Source organism: Mytilus californianus, unplaced genomic scaffold (genome assembly GCF_021869535.1).
Source record: "Mytilus californianus isolate M0D057914Y unplaced genomic scaffold, xbMytCali1.0.p SCAF_9, whole genome shotgun sequence".
Classification (NCBI taxonomy): Eukaryota; Metazoa; Mollusca; class Bivalvia; order Mytilida; family Mytilidae; genus Mytilus; species Mytilus californianus.
This window is the reverse complement of record NW_026262745.1, coordinates 96,997,418-97,019,490: the sequence shown is the minus strand read 5'-3', so window position 1 is coordinate 97,019,490 and position 22,073 is coordinate 96,997,418. Positions and strand designations below refer to the sequence as shown.

At 30.6% G+C, this 22,073-nt stretch overlaps 1 protein-coding gene across 1 annotated transcript; it reads left to right on the top strand.

Moving 5' to 3' along the window:
- Positions 1-273: 273 nt before the first annotated feature.
- Positions 274-20,766, top strand: LOC127714551 (transcription intermediary factor 1-beta-like). Its single transcript, XM_052220632.1, has 9 exons — positions 274-318; positions 626-1,466; positions 5,192-5,236; positions 6,295-6,312; positions 7,595-7,627; positions 8,291-8,323; positions 9,111-9,128; positions 11,369-11,395; positions 20,594-20,766. Exons 2-9 carry the CDS (start codon positions 703-705, stop codon positions 20,634-20,636), a joined length of 981 nt encoding a protein of 326 aa, XP_052076592.1. The 5' UTR covers positions 274-318; positions 626-702; the 3' UTR covers positions 20,637-20,766.
- Positions 20,767-22,073: the final 1,307 nt, after the last annotated feature.

Here is a 22,073-nt window from a genome sequence, read left to right as displayed (position 1 = left end):
ATGGGTCTTTGCATTGGAAATAAACACTTTTATTCTAAAACCTCGAAAAACTGAGCCCAATTCCCATTTTCATTCAGTAATGGAACATTTAAATAATTTAATAAGAATAATAGAAAATGTACTATATCACTAACTTATAGCACTAACCAGGGTATATACCATTTTTAAATGGATCAATATATGCATGTTTACTAGTTAGCATCCATGCACTAAATAAATGTGTGTAGTCAGTCAGGTAAAACGTACCAATATCCTAGTCAGTACAGGTAAAGATATTTGTTCATGGCCAGGTTTGATTATTTATCATTGTAAGGTCTGGTGAGTTAAAGGTTATGAATTGCTAACTAATTAAGGAATCAGATCAAGCTAATGTGATTCAATATACACCAATTGATTAGTGTTAAAAAAGTATTTTATATGTAACAAAACTTCTTTATGAGTTAGATTTCAATGGTTGGTACAATGTGTTTTTTATTCAATATTCAATTATTGATTATGTTTGGAACATTGGATATAATTTGACATATTTGTTGTATAATGTTTTAAAAACACTTATTCATTTCAAAAGCTATGTTGATTAAATCATTTATAAAGATTGCTTATCAATTATATTATATATTTATAGTTATGCGGCCAGAGTACGCGTTAAAGTTAAACGAACTAGACAAAGGTTGTTGCCAGTGATAACAAGAAAGAATCAAAATGGCTCAAACTGCAGACTCGACTTGTGAAATCTGTACCGGCGAACCAGGTGACCATTACTGCCAGCAGTGTGATCAATTATTTTGCGGAAACTGTAAATTATCTCATTTACGCACAAAGATAAGTAAAAACCACACGTTTCTAAGTGGAATAAACATCAACAAGGAAGAAAAACTCCTCTGTACAGAACACGAAGAAATGTTTTTTTTCTTCTGTCAAGATTGTGATACTCCTGTGTGTAAAACTTGCAACGTAGAAAAACACAGCCGCCATTTGATGACAGACCTTACTAAATCTACTGAAAAACTTAAATCTGAACTTGCTGAGGACATTAAATCGAAGGTAACAACATCGAGGCAAAATGTCAGCAAAATTGAAAAAGAAACGAAAATCTACAGCGAAGAAGTCAAAGCAGTCATCAAGACCATTACTGATGAGGGTAAACACTGGAAGAAATTGATCGATCAAAAAGTAGAGAGTTTTATAAAGCTCGTGCAGGATAAGGAACAAAAAGCATTACAAAATATGTCTGTTCTAACGAAGGTTTTTCGTGGAGAATTTGAAATCTTTCAACATTGGCAAAAGACCATTACAGAAATGGAAACAATAGCAGACGTACTAATGTTACGAAAGCTGAAACAACTAAAACTTGATGTTGACAATATAGATTCTAAACCTGTTCCCGAAAGGTCGTCTGTATCATACGAAAAGAAAAAGCCTGCAGGCACAGAAATCGACAGCCTGTTCGGAGAGTTGAAGTTTAAGTAAGTTATCGCTTCATAGAAAAGGACAATTATGGTGTTAACAATTGCATCCTTATAAGAAATGTTTTCTTAAAAACATGATTTCCCTACAATTTGAAGGTGTGTCGTGTAGCAATGCATCAGATACCAAATGGAAATTCAAACGCATACTTAAAAAATAAACACTATGACAAAAAAAAAATTAAAAATAAAATTAAAAAAAAAAACAGTTCACCAAATAAAGATGCATAACACACCAACTAGAATTTGTTAAAAACAAACGCATATATATAGCTTCATAGAACATTTTCCAAAGGCTGTTTTATAACAGTGGTATATTTTCATAAGTGATACAGCTGTCACAAAGGAAAGAAAATATTGCTGGGGATTGTTTAAAACTGAAATGTCGTACAATTTTTTTCATACAACAAGGTTTTATGTATTGCATAAGTCGAACAGTAGCTTACTTAACAATTACATTTCTTATAAAACACTACAGACGGTTATGCTAATAAACAATCAGATTGCAAGCATTCAGTATTACAATATTATTTAAAGTTCATTTAAGCATGAGATAGTGCAGCTTTAAATTCAATTTATAATCAAACTTGTATCTGAAAATCAGCAAATCATTTTCGCAATAATGAAATAGTCGCATTTGTAAGCATCATTGTCTTGTTCTGCTTCAATAATAAATATTATACGTGCACCTCAATATCAGGGTGTTCCCTCTCATAACGTGTATAAGGTGATTTTTATTATGTTTCGAGTATGACGTGTATTTGGCTTTTCTTTTTTTTCCACGGAAAGATTTGTAACATAGTTTCTGAAATAAATGTTGGATCTTTTCAAAGTGAAACTTTTATGAAATAAAGGTTCAAAGAACGCATTGAAAAAAAGGAAAATCACAAAAAATACTGAACTCCGAGTAAAATGTTTGGAGTAAGGCGTATATCACGAAGACCAAACTAAGGAGGTATAAATTTTTGAATATACTATTTGCATTTTTCTAGCACTAAGTTAAAGCCGCTAATGTTGGACTTGTACATTTTTTAGTCACCGAATTATTTATCTGTTGGGTAGCCAATCCTTCCTTCAACAATTTAGTTATTGTCTCATAGTTTTTTTTATTAAGACATGCTATTCTTACTTGATGTGAAATGTGTTGTTTTTTTTTTTTGGTAATATAGGACCTCACATTTCTAAATAAAAATACCTCTCCAGCTTTCTTCTGTCTTTACTATAGCTTTCTTCATTTCGTTTAAGGATGTTTGCTCCTCTTGTTTTTGCATTTTTGTCAGATATTCGGAAACCTCTGGTTTTATCCATCTAATGGCTATTAAAACATTTGCTCACTAAGCCCTAACTATCTTTTTTATAATTTTATTGCATATAATCTTAAAAATCATATTTCAAATTCTTCTAAGATCCTTGTTATATTTTCATAGTTTTTGAAAATAAAATGCTGCCAATGTTAACTGTATGAAAAATCTAGAGAGAATCATAAACCGCAAAACTGTCAATGACTTATATCTCAAAAGCAAGCCCACACACCCATCAATTCTTTCTTTCTTTATAAGTTCCTTTAGTTTTATGCTATCAATTTATACCAATCTTATAAAAAGTTTGTTAATTTGAAACAGAGAAGCAAACATCCTTAAGTATGAAAGGCGTTTCAGACAAATTATATGTATATCATTGTTTTCTTTTCCATTACTATTTCGTGTTGTATAACATTAGCATGGTTTGAATGGTGTTTACTATGATTTGTACAGGTAACGTTATTATGTCACTGTCAATAGACAATTTATTTCATCCTACGTTTGTAACCTTTGGACGTATGCAATAATATTTTTTGGATCATAACTTATTAACCTTACCAGAACCTGTCATATGCTTATTGAAAAAATGAGTTAAGAAATATTTGCTGTACATTTATTCAACATTAGTTCAGCTAATTATGGAGTGATTTGTTTGTGTTTTAGGGAAGGTAAAGCGTTCCTGGAAAACACTGACATCCACTGTAATGTTTCGAAATATATCAATACATTAAGCTTATTTTGTTCCTTAACTAATACCCTTTCTACTTATAGTATCAATTTTTAATTTTTTTTGTTTCATTTCACCTAAGTACTTTCTTAAGAATAATATTCATTATTACATTAATAATATATAGTAGGTATATGATCGCTGTTTACCTAAGTGTGACCACTCATTGAATTTTAGTTGCAAGAGTGACTTATTAACATATTTTACTGATCATGATACAGAGTCATCGTCAATGTTTGCTGATGTTGAACATTATGTAGGAATGTACATGAAATGATTTTATTTGAAAAGCATTATCATGGTCGCACATAAATAAAGGAGCCCACACACATGTATTCGCAAAATCATGAAATTTATATCCAACGAATATTAATGAATATTAATGATTCAACAGTACATGTCTTTTTGTATGTGTTTTTTTATGACATATGTTTTTGTTGTTATAGTGATTAAGATTATAACACAAATTTGACTTCTATACCCCTGTTTTTGACATTTTTACCTAATTAATATATCTGTTTGTTTTGTAAGCACATTGTTGTCGATTTGTTAGAATTGTATTCTACTATCACACAAATGAGAGGTTAGGCTAGTTATAAAACCAGGTCTAAGCGACCATTGTCTACAAAAAGAAAATGTCTGTACCAAGTCAGGAATATGACAGTTGTTATCCATTGGTTTTGTCTGTTTGAGCTTTTGATATCGCTATTTAGTTAGGGACTTTCCGTTTAGAATATATTCGGATTTCGGTATTTTGGTGTTATTTAACTTTTTGTTACTAGACACATATATCAGTCAACCGTACAACAAATCAATACGTATATTTGTACAGGTACAATATTAGAAGCTGGAAGTCATAAGGAGCAGAAAAAAAGTTGACACTACTTTAATAACTATAGGTTCAATTCTTTTTTTCAATATGGATTTTGTTTTAGAAATCACACTATCATACGATTGTCTGTTATCAAAATTCACTGTTATCATTGATATTAAATCTTTTGGATACTAAATTCCCCTACCAGCGCTCATGAGACCATTCTTGGGTTTTGTAGGTGTTTACATAACTCGGTCGTTTATTGTGTTTTGTGTCTTTTGATCGTGTTTTTGTTTTATTTTAAGCCACAACTTTGTCAATAGATCACACATGATGTAGTACGAGTGCAAATGAGAAAGTCCTTAACCAAGTTACAGTTTGTAAAAAGGAAACTATTAAAGGTCAAAGCACGGCCTTCAACACAGAGCCTCGAATCACTATCCTCCAGAACAGCAAACTAGTACTGGCCTCAACATTACTAGTGTAATAAAATGCAAACATGAAAACTTACGACCTAATCTATATAAAAAAACGAAACGAGAAACACTTATGAACCACATCAACAAACTACAACCACTGCACAACATGTTTCGGACTTTGGACAGCTGCAATCAAATACAGCGGGTTTAAACGTTTTAACAAACGCCAACATCTACTTTAACCTGTAACAGCAGTATATTATTACAACATAGAAAAGCACATTATGAAATATCGATTGAAATGGCTAAACTGGATCAAAGAGAAATATTAACAAAAACATACAAACTTTCACTGAACAATTAAGTTTGACATCTAAAGATATGTCTTGTACTTGTCGCATTTTGCAAATACCTGCAGGTTGTTGAAACACATGAGGAATACACTCTAAAAAATCATATTTTAGGTCACCATCAGTGCAATGGTACATCTACATGTGCACGAATTGCTGGTAAGTTAAATATTTGCCACATTGACAATGTTGTTTTTGTAATGGTGTGAGGTGTGTAAACTGACTTATTGTAAATATTATTTCCATTATGTTTGTAAATGTGAGATCAATATAATAGCAATTGTCATTACTAACATTTTTGGCCTTGATATTTATTTTCACAAATTGAATGTTTTTGATTTCAAGTAAAATTATAACTTATTTCCATTATTTTAATGATAAACAATAAATAAAGACATTTAAACATATTGACTAAAAGTGAAAACTATTTCTAATTTACTCAAACAAACATCTACATTAGGGGTTTTCTATGAGCCCAAAAGGTATATTAGTATACTGGTCTACAGTGCTCAGTTATTCATCATTCAAAACATATCTATTCATACCAGTTGGATTAGTTTAAATTGAATTATATTGAAAATCAACAAATAGTTATGGCATACTGTAATATGGAATTAAAACAAAGATTTTAACCCATGTACATTTTTCAAAATAAACGTATTTGATAATGTCTTCTAAAATTGATGAAATTGAAACCAATTGTGACATTTTCGAAATATGATTAGGGTTTTAAGCAGTTGTCATTGAATGACACTAAACACCAAATTACTGATGTGTCTGTAAAGCTTATAAACAGTATGATATGGACTGTAAGCTAAATTTCCGAGAGACATATCTACAAAAATGTTAACGTGACTAAACGATTGAACATCATCTGATAGTGTTAAAAAGGCAACACATTAAAATGCATATAAACATCAATAAATGTTATATGTGTCCGGTGATGTGTTTTATTTGTAATGAACAATGTATTTAAAATATTCATAATACTATAACCCTTATACATGTATGGGCAGCGGCATAACTCTTCTTGCTGCATCACTTGCCTGGTCTTGGAATGAGACAGTGTGTAGAGATATAAGTCTGTTAGATTAAACCTGCTATGAATTGCTAATAAAAAAATGTGTCTGAACTTTTGAACAAAATGTCATACTCCTTTAAAGTTTTGTGTGTTTTTGTATTGTTAATTGATATCTTTTCTGTATTTTTTCTTACAGTACTGAGCAGGTTTCAACGTAAGTATATGTTTCTAAAATAAGCAGTAATAGAAATCAAATATACAAAGGTGGTCTTTTTTCACACGGAAAACGTCATTGGTGTGAACGCTCTATTCATACATGCTATAATTTACTGAGTTGTTTATGGGTATCAAGTAAAGTTTGTCAATATTAAAAATATTCTTTATCTTTTACTAAATTTTTATAAATAAGAATCACAGCAATTTGCCTGTTTTGCCAAAAAAAGAGTAAATGTTTGCACTTAATAAATGGTGGTATTTGGACTCGTTTTCCTAAAAAAAAATGTAAATGTACACAATACAGTATGTAGTTTTAGTCGGCTATCGAAGTACGCAAGTAGTTTAGGTAAATGATAAATTGTATAATGTCTTATAGCAAAGTTAAGCGGGGCTGAATTTGGCTAATCTTTTGAGGTTTCCTTGTGGTTATGTAGTTTCTAACGTCAAAACGTCTTATATATTCCCTGGCTTTCAAATGGTTATGTTTGTGCGTTGTTTTTTTTTTGGTATTAATATCAACTGCTATAGTTGTCCAGGAGATGATTTCTAGTATATATAATATTAGAAAGGTTTTTCTTTAAGAGGAGACAGAGTGATTTAGTATTTTGAAAACATAATTTTTGTTTTTTGTACAATGTTTCAAAATACTTAACGACTCTGTCTCCTCTCAAAGAAAAACATAGCCAGGGAATGTATAACGGAGATAATTCTAGTAAAGAAATGCAAATTTTCGGTAAGAACTAGTTATTTAATACTTCGATGATGCTTAACTTTTTTTAAACATCACTTCGAATTTTATATCATGAGATTTTCGTACCAATCTTTCACTTTCAATTTTGTTGATTTTCCCTGCGTCTGACGTTATAGATAAAATAGAAAAAAATGTCTATATCAAACGAATATTATTATATGTATTTGCATGTCCTTTATTTTCTTTCAATTCTTGTGAAGTAGAAAAAATTGAAAACTGACACTATTTTAAAAAGATAGATACATTTAAACGCAAAATCACACTGTCATTATACATGTTATAGAGAAAAGGTATTAGGGCATCAAGGGGCGCATGTCAATAGAAAATTAAAAAAAAATCAAAATCAAAGAAATAGAGACCACACAATGATCATAATTTAAACGACAACTAGACATTCAAAACATAATGTGTGAAAGAAATATTCCAGTAATAATCACACAACATATAAAAATATACTGCTCTTCAATTACACTTTTTGATGTGTGATTCTAGTGAAAACTAGTAAAAAGTGAGTTGATTGTTTTTGCAGGATAGAGCCAGAACGCAGCAGTAGCTTGGATGGGTACGTATTCAACATTTAATTATTCTTCCCTGTTTAAACATTGTTAAGGTGACTTTACTAACATGCATAACTAAATTGTCGAAGTGTTAAATTATGCTTTGCAGAATACGTAAGTTGTTGTGAATTAAGTTGAAAGAAGAAAACATCGGTTATCGATGAAACTGTATTGACCCAATAGATAAAAGTACATACTTCAGAGAATTATAAGTGTGTTTCTCCGACTATCAATTTTGTACAAAAGTAACATAGATAACAAACAGACTATAAATATCAATGAAATATTGGATGATCGTACATACAATATACATATGCAATACGCAAAACACACATAGCTTCTTTGACTTTATTTCGAGTAGACATTATAGAACTTACAAAATGTTATTAAGATTATTAGTAATTATTAAACAAGTCACAGTTTAAATTGATTTAAAATGTTTCCTGAACTAACATTTTTTTTATCTCATATTTCAAAGAAAATCATAGAGATAGAGACCACACAGTGATCATAATTAAAACGACAACTAGACATTCAAAACATAATGTGTGAAAGAAATATTCCAGTAATAAACACACCACATATAAAAATATACTGTTCTTCAATTACAGTTTTTGATGTGTGATTCTAGTGAAAACTAGTAAAAAGTGAGTTGATTGTTTTTGCAGGATAGAGCCAGAACGCAGCAGTAGCTTTGATGGGTACGTATTCAACATTTAATTATTCTTCCCTGTTTAAATATTGTTAAGGTCGCTTTACTAACATGCATAACTAAATTGTCGAAGTGTTAAATTATCCTTTGCAGAATACTTAAATTTATTGTGAATTAAGTTGAAAAAGAAAACATCGGTTATCGATGAAACTGTATTGACCAAATAGATAATAGTACATACTTCAGAGAATTATAAGTGTGTTTCTCCGACTATCAATTATGTACAAAAGTAACATAGATAACAAATAGACTATGTATAAGTTAAATGTAAGGAAGGAATGGATATATTTGTTCGGTTATCTGTTTAAAAAGCCAATGTATTTTTTAGTGACGAAAGGCGTGTGGTCTTATTTATATAGCGATGACATGAACTATCTAATCTACATCTGCAAAATCATGATGGTCAAAACTAATCACTTTCGTGTCAATACAGTGTGTTCTTTCTTTTTAGAATAATGAATGTCAAATCATAGTAAATATAAACGCTTATTTTTCTACACTCCGATGATTCAACAAGTTATCATACCCTATACCATGTATACCGCAACAAGGTTTTCGGAGAAATCGCCAAATATCATTAAAATATTGGATGATCGTACATACAATATACATATGCAATACGCAAAACACACATGGCTTCTTTGACTATATTTCGAGTAGACATTATAGAACTTACAAAATGTTATTAAGATTATTAGTAATTAATTATACAAGTCACAGTTTAAATTGATTTAAAATGTTTCCTGAACTAACATTTTTTTTATCTCATATTTCAGCGGTGAAGGTTTGTTTATGTAAGTAACAAATATGTATCACTTTTAATTATCATATCACAATCATACATTCATGGAGATGTGTTTATAAAATAAAATTTTCATCTCGCATCAATGCATTGTCCTTGAGAATACACAAATGGTCATGGCAATGGTGTATTTTTTTTATTGCATAATGTGTTGTTCCCTGAAGACCTACACATTTGTTAAAGTATACTTTAGTTTACAACGTGAATTATCCAGTTATAATCTTATTCTATGTATGTTGGCGTTTGTTTTTGGTGCACTTCAGTTTTCCTGTTGTTCTTAAGTTTTTTTCTTATAGTTGATGTGTTCCCATCGGTTATAGTTTCTAACCAAAATTTGAGTTCTCTCAATCAATTTATGATTTTTAAACAGCAGTATAATACTGTACCTTATATTTATGTATATGAAATGGTAGGTTGTTGTGTGTAAAAATGAATTTAAATAAACAGAAATACGATTAAAGAATGGTAGTCCATAAAAGCTGACAAAATCAAAAGTTAATAAAATACGGAACGAGTGGAGACCAATTGTCACATTCCGGACTGGGTACAGATAACTTCACATGCAAATGGTAAGTTAAATCTGGTTTATTTGCTAGCTAAACCTCCGACGTGGGTGACATTTGTTTATAGACAGAATTTGGTGAGTATACCAAACAGGCATAAAAGAATATATGACAATATTTAGAACCAAGAATACAAAACTGTTTATACATACATGTACATCACAGACCTAAAACACACAAGACGCTAACAAAAAAAAAATGTTTGAAAATGTGACGACGCTGAGGAAATAAAATTGAGAATAAAAATTGGGGCGAGAAAATCCCGCACTCGGAGTCGGGCTTCAGCTGGTCCCTAAACAAAATGTGTACTAGTTCTATGAACTCCAAAACACATAAATGAACTAAAATTAAAAAAACATACAATACTAATAAAGGACAGAGACTTGGGACAGGCACAAACATGCGGCGGGGTTAAACATGTTTTTGTACCTTATAGTATATAGCATATATAGTAAATAAATATTCCCACACAAAAGGAAAAAAAGAGTCAAAAAGTCAAACAAGCAATAAAAAATGAAAAGTTTGCTTAGTAACAAAAGAAGACGCTTAAAATATGATAACTCTGTAAAATCTGAAATTAGTGCGTGAATTAGAAAAAAAAATAATTGAGAAAGTCGAGATTAATTATTTTGATTTCACGAAAGTATTCATACAAGAGTATGTATCAGATATCAAAATGCGAGTTATTATTATTATAACTCTATGCCAGTTGCAATATTCGCATTAGAAAATTATGATTGTGTCTCATTTTCTATTATATGTTTTGTGATACCGTATAACATGTGAATTTATATAATGTTTGTTGTTATCAAAGATTGATTTTTGACTGATAATGTATAACATAAGTGAGAATTATAATCAGAATAGTAGCGATTTATTTTGTTTACGCTGTATCTATACGCATTAGCTATATGTATTATGTGTATTGCTCTTTAAGACATACGATACAGTTTTGATATTGAAATTTTGATGAAAATTTGCATGTAAGCTATGTTGTATCTGATTAAATCAAATATGTAATAAAAAACATACCTTCATGTGCTACTTTTTGAGTAAATTGAGTTTCAAATTTCAGATATTTCTACAAAATACGGATTTGTGGACGTATTTTTCCTTTCGATAGAAATACATAACTTTTTGTTTTAAAAGATAAACACGAGCAGTTCTTTGATAAACTATTTGTAATTTATGTTTTATATAAATATTGTATTAATTTGTACATTTTATCTTTACAAATAACTGAAATTTATCAAAATTAATGTTCATGAATGTAGAAAAAAAACGTCATTTTTTGCTGTATATTAATCAAATTAAAAAAAATGCACTATTTACGTTTTCATGAAAATTGGTACACATAATCTTTTTACGTAATTAAACCAAATGTCACTTTATAAAAGAGGGATCCATCAACTCGTTTTTAAGTTAAATCAGTTTGAAGGATAAAAATCAGCCGAAAACTGCATCTTTTCCCGATAAGTCTCCGTTTGACATGTTTGACGTCGCGAAAATCAAATTTACGTTAGCAACGTAATTACCTCCCCTGTAACTGTATCGTATGCCCTTAACATACATCTACTTAGAAATGTAGAAAAACATTCTTTGTAGTATAATCATAACCGTTTTTACGGGTGTTTAGATTTAGATTTTGTTTTTTTTTTTTTTTTTTCAGGGAGTGCATTGACGATGAATGTAGCTGGTAAGTATTTGCTCATATCACTGAAAAACAAAAAACAAATTCGGAACAAAAGAAAACAAACTAAACTTCAATTCGCTTACCAATAGAAACCAATAATAAAATTGACATTGAGACACACACGCATGTTAGATGTTTTAGTAGTTTTATTTGTTATAATCATATCAAAACGGAGAAAAACGTAGTGTGCCGCTGAAATGGATTGTGTTTAAAGTTTACATATTCATTTCACCACCAACCAATTATCGTCTGACACTGATATCATTTGTCCTCGACCATTCATTATAAGTTCATAATTTCATTTTTTAGTTTAACGTAAACAACTGACTTGTGCTCGGTGTATTCTGGATCAGACTAAATTTTGCAAATGGTTTTAGTTTGGCATTTATTTTTATGCACATTGTTATACATACAAATAGACAAAAAACAAAAACAAAAAAAACAAAAAAAAACCCTTGTGTTCCTTTTAGTCTGAGGTTACATGAAAACACAAATTTAACCTTTTCATAATGACCGCCATTTGTTTTATCACGTGATCGTCATCTTGATGCAGTGAGACAAATAATAAATAAAAAAACACAAAACAAACGAACAAACAAAGCCCTTGCATGTAATTAACCCGAGTCTGCCAAAAATACAAATCAAACTTGTTCATATTTTGTCTTTTCCATTTGATCGCCATCTTGACACATTAAGACAAAAAAATCCACAAGAAAACCATTGTATTTGTAAATCCGACTCTGCCAAAATACAAATTAAACTTTTTCATATTGACTGTTTATCTTGACTTTTTCCTATTATACATTTATATACTTTTTTATTTTTTATTGTGATCAGTGTCGGATCGTGCTTGTTTAACGGGTGACCTGAAAATATTGTTTATTTACATCAACATACCCCACAACAACATACTTATTATCCAACAACATACTTATTATCCAACAACATACTTATTATCCAACAACATACATGTCATTGGTAAAGTTAATGAAAAGGGCAAATCGCCCAATTACATCACCAAAAGGACCACAAATATATAGGCCAGTTCTCCTAGTTTACAGTATAGATGCCAAAATACAAAATCAAAAATATCAGTCTCAGCACATACAGGGACATCACATGGTGGTGTGAAAGAGGACGAAACGCTAACTCGGCAGTGTCCTGGATAAAGGAGAATCTGACAACAGAACTTCAACTTATTGAAAAAAGATATGTGGCTATATATTCAAATTGGTACATGTGATTTCACTGATTTAAACATAAATACAAAGCTAATTAAAATTAAATACCAGAGTATGCAGGAGATAGTAGACCACCTGTCAAATATATATATAGAAATTTTAAAAAAGCTGAAAAGACTCACTCAAAACAGCAACCGTACTATCCTGGAAATTCCATTTTTTTTATCTTTGCATGGAATGAAAAGCAAAAAGAGAAAACAATTCAAGTACACAAACGCTGTAGATTTGGCAGAAAAAAACCAAACAGATGAGGATCATTTAGTTGAAAGCCACACTATAGAAGTAAACAAAGAAATCTAAAAGATAAATCAAGAGGACAACCACAAACCAGCAAACTTCAACTCGGATCTATACCGTGCATCAATTAGGCAAGCAAAGCAATATAAAGGAGATACTGAAAGCAAAAGACACGGAGACACCAAAAGTCGCAGACTGTATAATATCGTCCTTCTCTACGACGGAATACACCCAAGTTACCCTCTAGCCAGAGCCTGGTTGATGCAATTTATCAATCCAAGACTGTTGGGTACCAGAAAATCAAGTTGAAACCAGAGAAAAAGATATAAATAACAACTGCATCATGGTCAAATATATATAAAATAAAAGTAGGTATATATAGATTTACGGCGCTATACAATTTATTAGCAGGTTATCCAAATACTGAGTATAAGGTCAGTGTTGGATTCCGCGCTAAACCCTTGTGCTCTCTTGGAATAACTAATTTAGATCATAATCCTGAAGCCTTTAATAGATAAAGCAACTTCATGTGATAAATAGATTAAGCTGCATCAAATTTAAGGAAGATATCAAAGGAAATATTTATATACAAAAATGTATACCTAATATATAATGAAAAAGAAAATATGGAACTAAGACAGATACATGTAAAGAAAATCTGTTCCATAGGGGATCTCCACCCATTCTTAAAAACACAAGAGCATATACCTTAGACAAGGGGGAAAGCGTTACAAACAAAATCAGATGCCTGCAAAAGACAACATCTCAGTTACAAATTAAAAATTCAGGAATGAACTTTGTTGTAGAAATGAGTACTGGAGCTTACGAAATTATCAAGAAAGAGATCAATGAATTATTATATAATTCTGAGGAATGCAAATAAGATGGCGAGGAAAATGCAGGGCTTACCGTTGATTGCTGCTACAGAGTATCAAATTAGAAGCAAAAGTGACTTGCTGGCACCATGCTAAAGTTTACTAACCATATATACCACACAAGCTGCTCAATGAATGTAAATGGTAAAATAGTGGACCTAATTATAAATGATATCTTTGGTGGATTATGTGAAAAATTAAAAGATGAGTACGGCAAAATACATTTACTTAACAAAAATATACAATCTTATAGTTCACAGATGGAAAATTACACTTCTAAAGTGGTACGGAAATCTAAATCAACAAGGAAATAAATCAGGAATGTAAGCAGACTGAAAAATTCATAATCTGAATAGTAGCCAGTATAAGGACTTCAGCAGTCAAAATCTAATTACAAAATATTCCGAATCAGTATAAAACATATTTGGCTTGGCTGCAGGAAATAAATGATAGTATTGGTTGTAATAGGTGTGATTTTTGTATCAATATATTTGTGAAAACATCCAAAATTACATTGGCAATGGAGCATTGAAACATATTGAATATATATGCCGATTATGAAACTACGATATGTTGAATGAAAAAAGAAATGTATTGGAAATTTGATGCTAACGTTGAATTCAATCATAATGGAGCACTCCAAAATTTACAGGAATATTCAACTCAAGTATAGAAGTTGACCATTCACAAAGTGCAGAGAACATAAAGAAAAATAAGGATACAAACACAGACAGTGGCGATACAATAAAGTACTGGAACATTGAAAAGCAAAGATAAAAATTGTCCATTAAATGAAGAAGATAAAAATACAATTCAATCAGCTTCATAAGAAACATCAGTGATGTCACCGAAACCAACCATAATTAATCAAATATTAAAATCATGGAGGATAAAGAAATTGGGCAGTCAAATGAAAGAAAACAATTAGGTGATAAGAAACATGTACCAAACCTTATCCAGAAATTAAAAGATCTGATAAAGATCAAACAATAGTGACACAACAAACTATGACTTATGTATTACTGAAAAATTATTACACCAGGGTTTTCGATATCATAAACTAGTCAAAACATTTACTAAATTTTATCATCAGTATAAGGACATCATTCGTAAATATAACTCATGCAGACATCTTATACGTTCGGGTATTTCACATCCAATCTTTTATGGTAACATTCTTTACAAAGCCCAAAAATGTCAGTATTCACCTCAAAAGCTAACAAAACCTTTAAACAGACTTATTAAGAAGGGATATAGTTACGATACTGTTGTAAAGTCATTAAGGATTGCATATTTTGGTATTAGCATTGATTCACTTATAGGGTCTTTGCATCGGAATTAAACACATTTATTCTAAAACCAGTTGTTGGCATGATACGGGTTATGTTCTTCTCATATATATTATGATGGTATGATACTAAACCCCTAACGGGAGGGATTGTACTTGATTTTCATATGATGAAGACATAATCTTTCAATCAGTTTAATTGAGGTCTGGAGCTGGTATGTCAGTAACTGCTAGTAGTCCTTTGTTCATTTATGTATTATTGTCATTTTGTTTATTTTCTTTTGTTTCCTTTTCTGACATCGGACTCGGACTTCTCTTAAACTGAGTTTTACTGTGCGTACTGTTGTACGTTTGTTTTTTCTACATTGGCTAGAGGTATATGGGGAGGGTTGAGATCTCAAACAACATGTTTAACCCCGCCGCATTTTGCGCCTGTCCCAAGTCAGGAGCCTCTGGCCTTCGTTAGTCTTGTTTCATTTTTAATTTTAGTTTCTTGTGTATAATTTAGTTTAGTATGACGTCCATTATCACTGAACTAGTATATATATTTGTTTGAAGACCCATTGGTGGCCTTCGGCTGTTGTCTGCTCTATGGTCGAGTTGTTGTCTCTTTGACACATTCCCCATTTCCATTCTCAATTTTATGATACTATTACTAGAAATTTAGCATCACCTGTCATTGATGCTATTCAATCTGAAACGGACACGTCAAGTCAGAATGAGACGACAAATGAACATGCACATGGGACAGACCAATACCAACAATATCAGATGGCACAGAACCACCGCAGAGACATGCTTCTTGACCATCAGATACGACCGATTGAAACTCGCATGATGCAGAATATGTGCATCCAAACTGCTTTGACAACTCAAATTGCACTGCAAGCAAACAGCATCCTCCTGTTTTACCATTTATTCAACACAAAGCAAGGTTTTAAGGCCGCACGGTGACCTATAGTTGTTAATTTCTGTGTCATTTTGGTCTCTTGTGGAGAGTTGTCTCATTGGCAATCATACCACATCTTCTTTTTTATATTTAGTACACCCATACACTGTGCATTTGGGACAGCAAATAATTTGAATACAGCATACATGAACCCATATATCATAGTACCAACATACCTTCAAGAATGTGTAGACCATATCAAGCGCCGACACATATGGATCAAAACAATGGAACACCAACATATATGAATCAACATTAGGGAACACCAACATATATGAAGCAACATCAAATGCCAAGAACTAATATTCCCTCAACACCAATAGTAAACCATCACATTCAACAAGGAACACGTCTTCATGGTTTGTCTCATTCCTATAATAATGATCATATACATCAACAGAACCACCAAAGACGTACATGTAATATGTCAAGCCAAAATTTGAATACCCAGACTATCCAACAGAATACGAAACCTGGACGCCTACCTCATCTTATTAGTAATGTTCAGAATCGCAATGTAAAAGTAAATCATACAGATGATCTAACTACAAACATGCCTACAATGGCATATCAATCTAGCCAAGATCTCACAAATATAGAAACACAGAGATCCCAAGAATAACACAGTAGCTGTAGTGAAAGTACGAATGGGATCAAATAGAAAACAAGCAATACAACAACCTCATTCAACAGGATGCTACAACAATTATGGAAGAAAATTAATTAAAAATAGCCTCTTAAGAGCAGGAAATAATACAATTCGAAAAAAAGTACTGCAACTGAAGAAACCAAAATGGAAATCATCTCCAAGGTTCAAATACTGCTAATAGAAATTTGAAAATAAGAATGGAACAAGCTAACAGTCAGCAAAATCTATACTAATAGATAATGGACAACCTCAATTCTCAAATTTCTTTATAGACTTATAAATAGGAATCGCAGCAACCAACACACCCCAACAAATTGTCGGAAAATTGATGATGCTTGAAATTTTGTCAACTTTTACTACTCTCGACACATTCATACAACACATTTGTACAAAATCTATTGATAGAACTAGAGCAGAACTCATTAGAATGTCATTTGGGAGACATATATGTAGGAGCACCAACTTGTGCAGATGATATAGCCTTTATCATGTTTATCTCAAACAACGAATATGAATTACAAATAATGTTGAATGTAAAAGACATATATGTTAAAGAGCATAATTCTAAAATTCATCCTACTAAAACAGAAATAATCGATTGATAAAAACAGAAAACAGATTAAAACTTGACAATGGAAGGCTACATAGTAAAATCAACTGATTGTAATGAGCATCTAGGAATAAAGAGAACAAATGATAAAGAACATAACTTCAACATAAAAGAAAGAATACAAACAGCTAGAAGAGCAAAGTATGAAGTTATGGGTTCTGGTGCGCATGGTGCAAACGGACTTAACCCTGCAGTATCATATATATAAGACATATGTTACACCAATGATAACATATCATGCATATGGATGAGAAGTTTTACTATTGACAAAATCAAATACAGAGGAACTAGAAATATTCCACAGGAAAATGTTGAGGTATCTGTAGTCTCTACCAGAGAGAACATCAAATGCTGCTTTCTTATTAGTATGAGGAACCTTGCCTATAGAAGCTGAAATACGTATAACTTTCACTTTTATACACCATTATATCATGTGACAACAGCAAAATAAATAGAAGTTATGAATAGACAAATTGCCACTAATTATGACAACAAGATATGTTTTTTTTCAGCAGAATACTGAACATACTCAAGATGTATGATCTATCTTCCAACAATTATCTACAGAAAAACATTCGAAAAAGAAATGACTGGAATTGAGAAACTAAGAAAAAAATAAATCAATATAGGAACGATCAAATAAAATATGAAGCTCTTAATATAACCAGTCTAGAATATATGAACATAGAAAGCCTAGAAATTGGACAAACTGCACAAGTCGTTTGGAATTTGGAAAATCAACCAGAACTAGAGCTAGGAAAAGCTATTTTAAAAGCCTAAATGATTACTTGATCATATATCTTACAGTCATACAAACACAAGATTACACACTTTTTAGCAGAACTGTATGTCAATTGTGTCATGCAGAAAATGAATACATAGTGTATATGGTTACATCATGTACAGTGTTAAGTACCATAGGAAAGAAATACTATGTAGAGATGAAAGGTGAAATATTGGATAATATTGATCCAACTAACTGGAATTCATTTTGCTTAAACAAGATAGAAATAACCTGTTTGCTACTGGAGTATAATAATTTCAAAGGAATTTGAACATACGCAGTAAACTCGAAACCAAGATAGAGGAAAACAGTAAAAACTTATTGTTTCAACTTCATGTCAAGATAATAGAATTAATTGATGAATTAAACATCAAATAATAACATGCGAAAGTAAATCTATAAATAGCGACAGGTATACTAGTGAATAGTTTTGAAATAAAAGCTTATATTTCGTATTCATGAAAAAAGTGAAGAATGAATAGAAATGTAGACCCATAACTTTATATTTTGATAATATTATCATGAAGAATCGCAAAACGCCCGTATACAAGCACGATACTAGCGATATACTATTATGATGCAGTATAAGTAACAAGAGTTCCATATACTCAAATGTTCAAGTGAGGCAGTTATAGTATAAATCATTAATATTCTCTATTATATTAATTTCATTTTGTTTTGCTTTTATTGGTTTTTGTTTTATCTTTAATTTTAATTTGACATGAATATCATTATAGGTATCCTCTGTATTTTAAAATAGGACAAATATTTACAATATGGCACAAAATTATCTTTATATTCGATGTATAATTTTGATATAATTTTAATCATATTGAGTATTCTAGTTATCACATTATTAAACAGTATGTAATGAAAGAGATATATTTTAGATTTTCATCATTGAATAATATTTGAAGAAGACAAGACAAATTCAAAATTATATATATTGTAAGCCCAAGCTGCTTTTTAAGTTATTAAAACATTCATACTTTAAACATATATATACTTCTTATGAGCATCTCTTATTTTTATAATACTAATGTCATAGACACACATAATACACACACACACACGTAAATAAGATAAGTTTGTAATGATAAACAAAATAAAAGCTAAAACTGTATATATTCTTTTTAAAGTCACATTCATAAAAACATATACTAAAAACCATCTACATATTGTGCTGTACATAGTTTTCTGAAACAAAACAAAATTATTTCTACGCTAAAAGTAAAATCACAAAAATGCTAAACTCCGAGGAAAATTTAAAAATGAAAGTCCCTAATCAAATGGCAAACACATCAAACGAATGGATAACAACTGCCATATATCTGACTTGGAACAGGCATTTTCTAATGTAGAAAAATGGTGGATTGAACCTGGTTTTAAAGCTAGCTAAACCTCTCACTTGTATGACAGTCGCATTAAATTCAATTATATTGACAACGATGCGTAAACAAAACAGACATACATTTCATGTAAAAATGTCAATAATACAGCAGTCAACATTTTGCTTTAACCCTAATCACTAAAACAAATACAAACATGAAACAAAAAAGCAAACAATGGCATACAGACCAAGCATATTACAAAACATTTAAGGACAAGAAGACAATTATCGGACTTTATTGGTTCTCAAATATTTTCATTAATATGTTACACTGATAAATCTTTCTTTATATAAATACATATGTATTATCAACTGTCTGGTTGTGTTTAGATTAATATTGAACTCAAAATAAAAGAAACAAATGAACGCATAACAGAAACAGAACTGCACACATTAAACAAGGGACAAAAGCAAAATATTATTTGACTATTTTCTAAGACTTAATCTACTAGCTCAATTGAAACATATTACCAATTATGCATTACAGACACATCATGTTACATTGTCAGTTAGTCAAATAGTGACAATTAGGAACAAATCACTCGCATTACCACGTTAAATTATAACAAAGAAGTATTTCCAACTTTTATTAACAAAGTATTCAAATTTACAAGCCTAATACCTTTGATTGTATATTTGTGACATTTGGATCAAGACTTGCACTTTTACTTTGGAAGCCTAGATAATATATATCTTTGATGAGAACGCGTCAACGGAAGAACACACTGTATACGTTAACAAATGAGGAACACCTAAATAGCACAATTTGTTTTTTGAAAATGTTTAGCCAAAAGGTAAATCACCAAGTGTTTAGTTTCTTTTTAATCTTACAGTATGTATGTATCCGGCAAATTATCCTGATACTTTAATATTATTAGAGGTGTCCTGTCTATAGTTACATATGTAGATAATACAAAGAAAAAGAAGAAGTTCGACTATTACTATTTTGTAGTAATTTATGCCTAAGGATTTTAGGATGTTCATAAAGCAGATGTTTCGGACCCTTTTTTTTTAACTTGCCCATTTATAAATGATTAAGTCAAAATTGTTTTTAAAATTCGATGTAAAATATAATCATTTAACTTCCATTAAACAATCCAGGCAAACATTTAAAAAATGTAAAGCTATTGTAATAACATGTATGTTAAGGTTTAAAGTGTTATCAATTGTTATTATAGCGAAAAGCAGTTACGGTGGCATGAGTTAAGTGGAAAAGCATAGAACAAACCCGCAACTCACGGACTTTAAAAGATGTCATGGCATTCATAAAAATGATGTGTGTTAAGACAAAAACAAATACAGATCATCATATTAACCGTCTGAATGATAAGAGACAAAAAACATTCGTTTTTCAATTAACTATACCAAAATAAATGTAGTTTTTAGAGTTAAATTATCAATAAGTCTTTCGTTAGAAATATATCAATACCTTATGTATCATACAACTTTATTCTTTCTAAAATATTTTCATTAATATGATGCATTGATAATTTTTTATTATATATGTATATATCCACTCTAGTCTGCTGTGTTTAGATTAAAGATTGAACTAAAAATAAAAGAAACAAAAGAACGCAAAAAGGAAAACAAAAGCACACAAAAAACAAAGGACAAACGTAAAATATTAATTGGCCATTTCCTAAGACCTAATCGACTAGCTAAACGGAAACTTGTAAACATTAATGCATTATAGACACATCATGTTACATTGTCAGTTAGTCAATTAGTAAAAATTAGGAAGATTCACTCGCATTCTCAAATTGAATTATAAACAAGGTATTTCCAACTTTTTTATAACAAAGTATTCAAATTGACAAGTCTGGTACCTTTGAATGTTTGTTTTGTGACTTTTGGATCAAGACTTGCACTTTTTTCTTTGGAACCGTAGATAGTATATATCTTTGATGTGAACGCGTCAAGAGCACACTGTATACGTTAGCAAATGAGTAATACCTTAAATTAATTTTGGACGACCTTTATTGTTAAAATAAACAAAACGTGTAAATGGTAATTATTAAATAGTTATTAATATTACATAAACATTTTTTTTTTTTAAGACAGCCAAACAAATAATAATTAGCGTTAGTTTTGCAAGTCATTGTTCAATATTGTATATATAAGAAATGTCTTTATTAGCACGATTAAGATATGAATATGAAAAACATTGTTTGATTAAAAAGTTATACTCGAAAAAAAGGATTGTAGAATCATTAGATAAATAGCCTTAGGTGAACATTTACTTTATCCCTAACACCTTATATACAATATCATTTACAACAAACGCCTCACTTAATTGATGCATTTGTGCATCGGATCGTTCAAATATCCTTTAAACAGCTGCGAAATGCAGAATTGATAGCTGCAAATGTCTTCTTAAAACTTCAACGAAAACTATCACGACCCATAAATTCACACTTCCTTTAGAACATTGATGTTTGTTCAAATAGCATGCAGTTACCTTGTTATTGATGAGAATAAGATAAGAACATCTATATTGTATAATACCTTGCAGGCTTTTTATTACTTGCAACAAGTCGTATGGTAGCTGTTAAGTATTTGTTTGCTATTATTATAACATGAAAAAACATGCAAGTCATAGACAATGAATAGTGTAAAAGCGTAATGTTATCAGGGAAGCATATACCAGTATACAGAAAA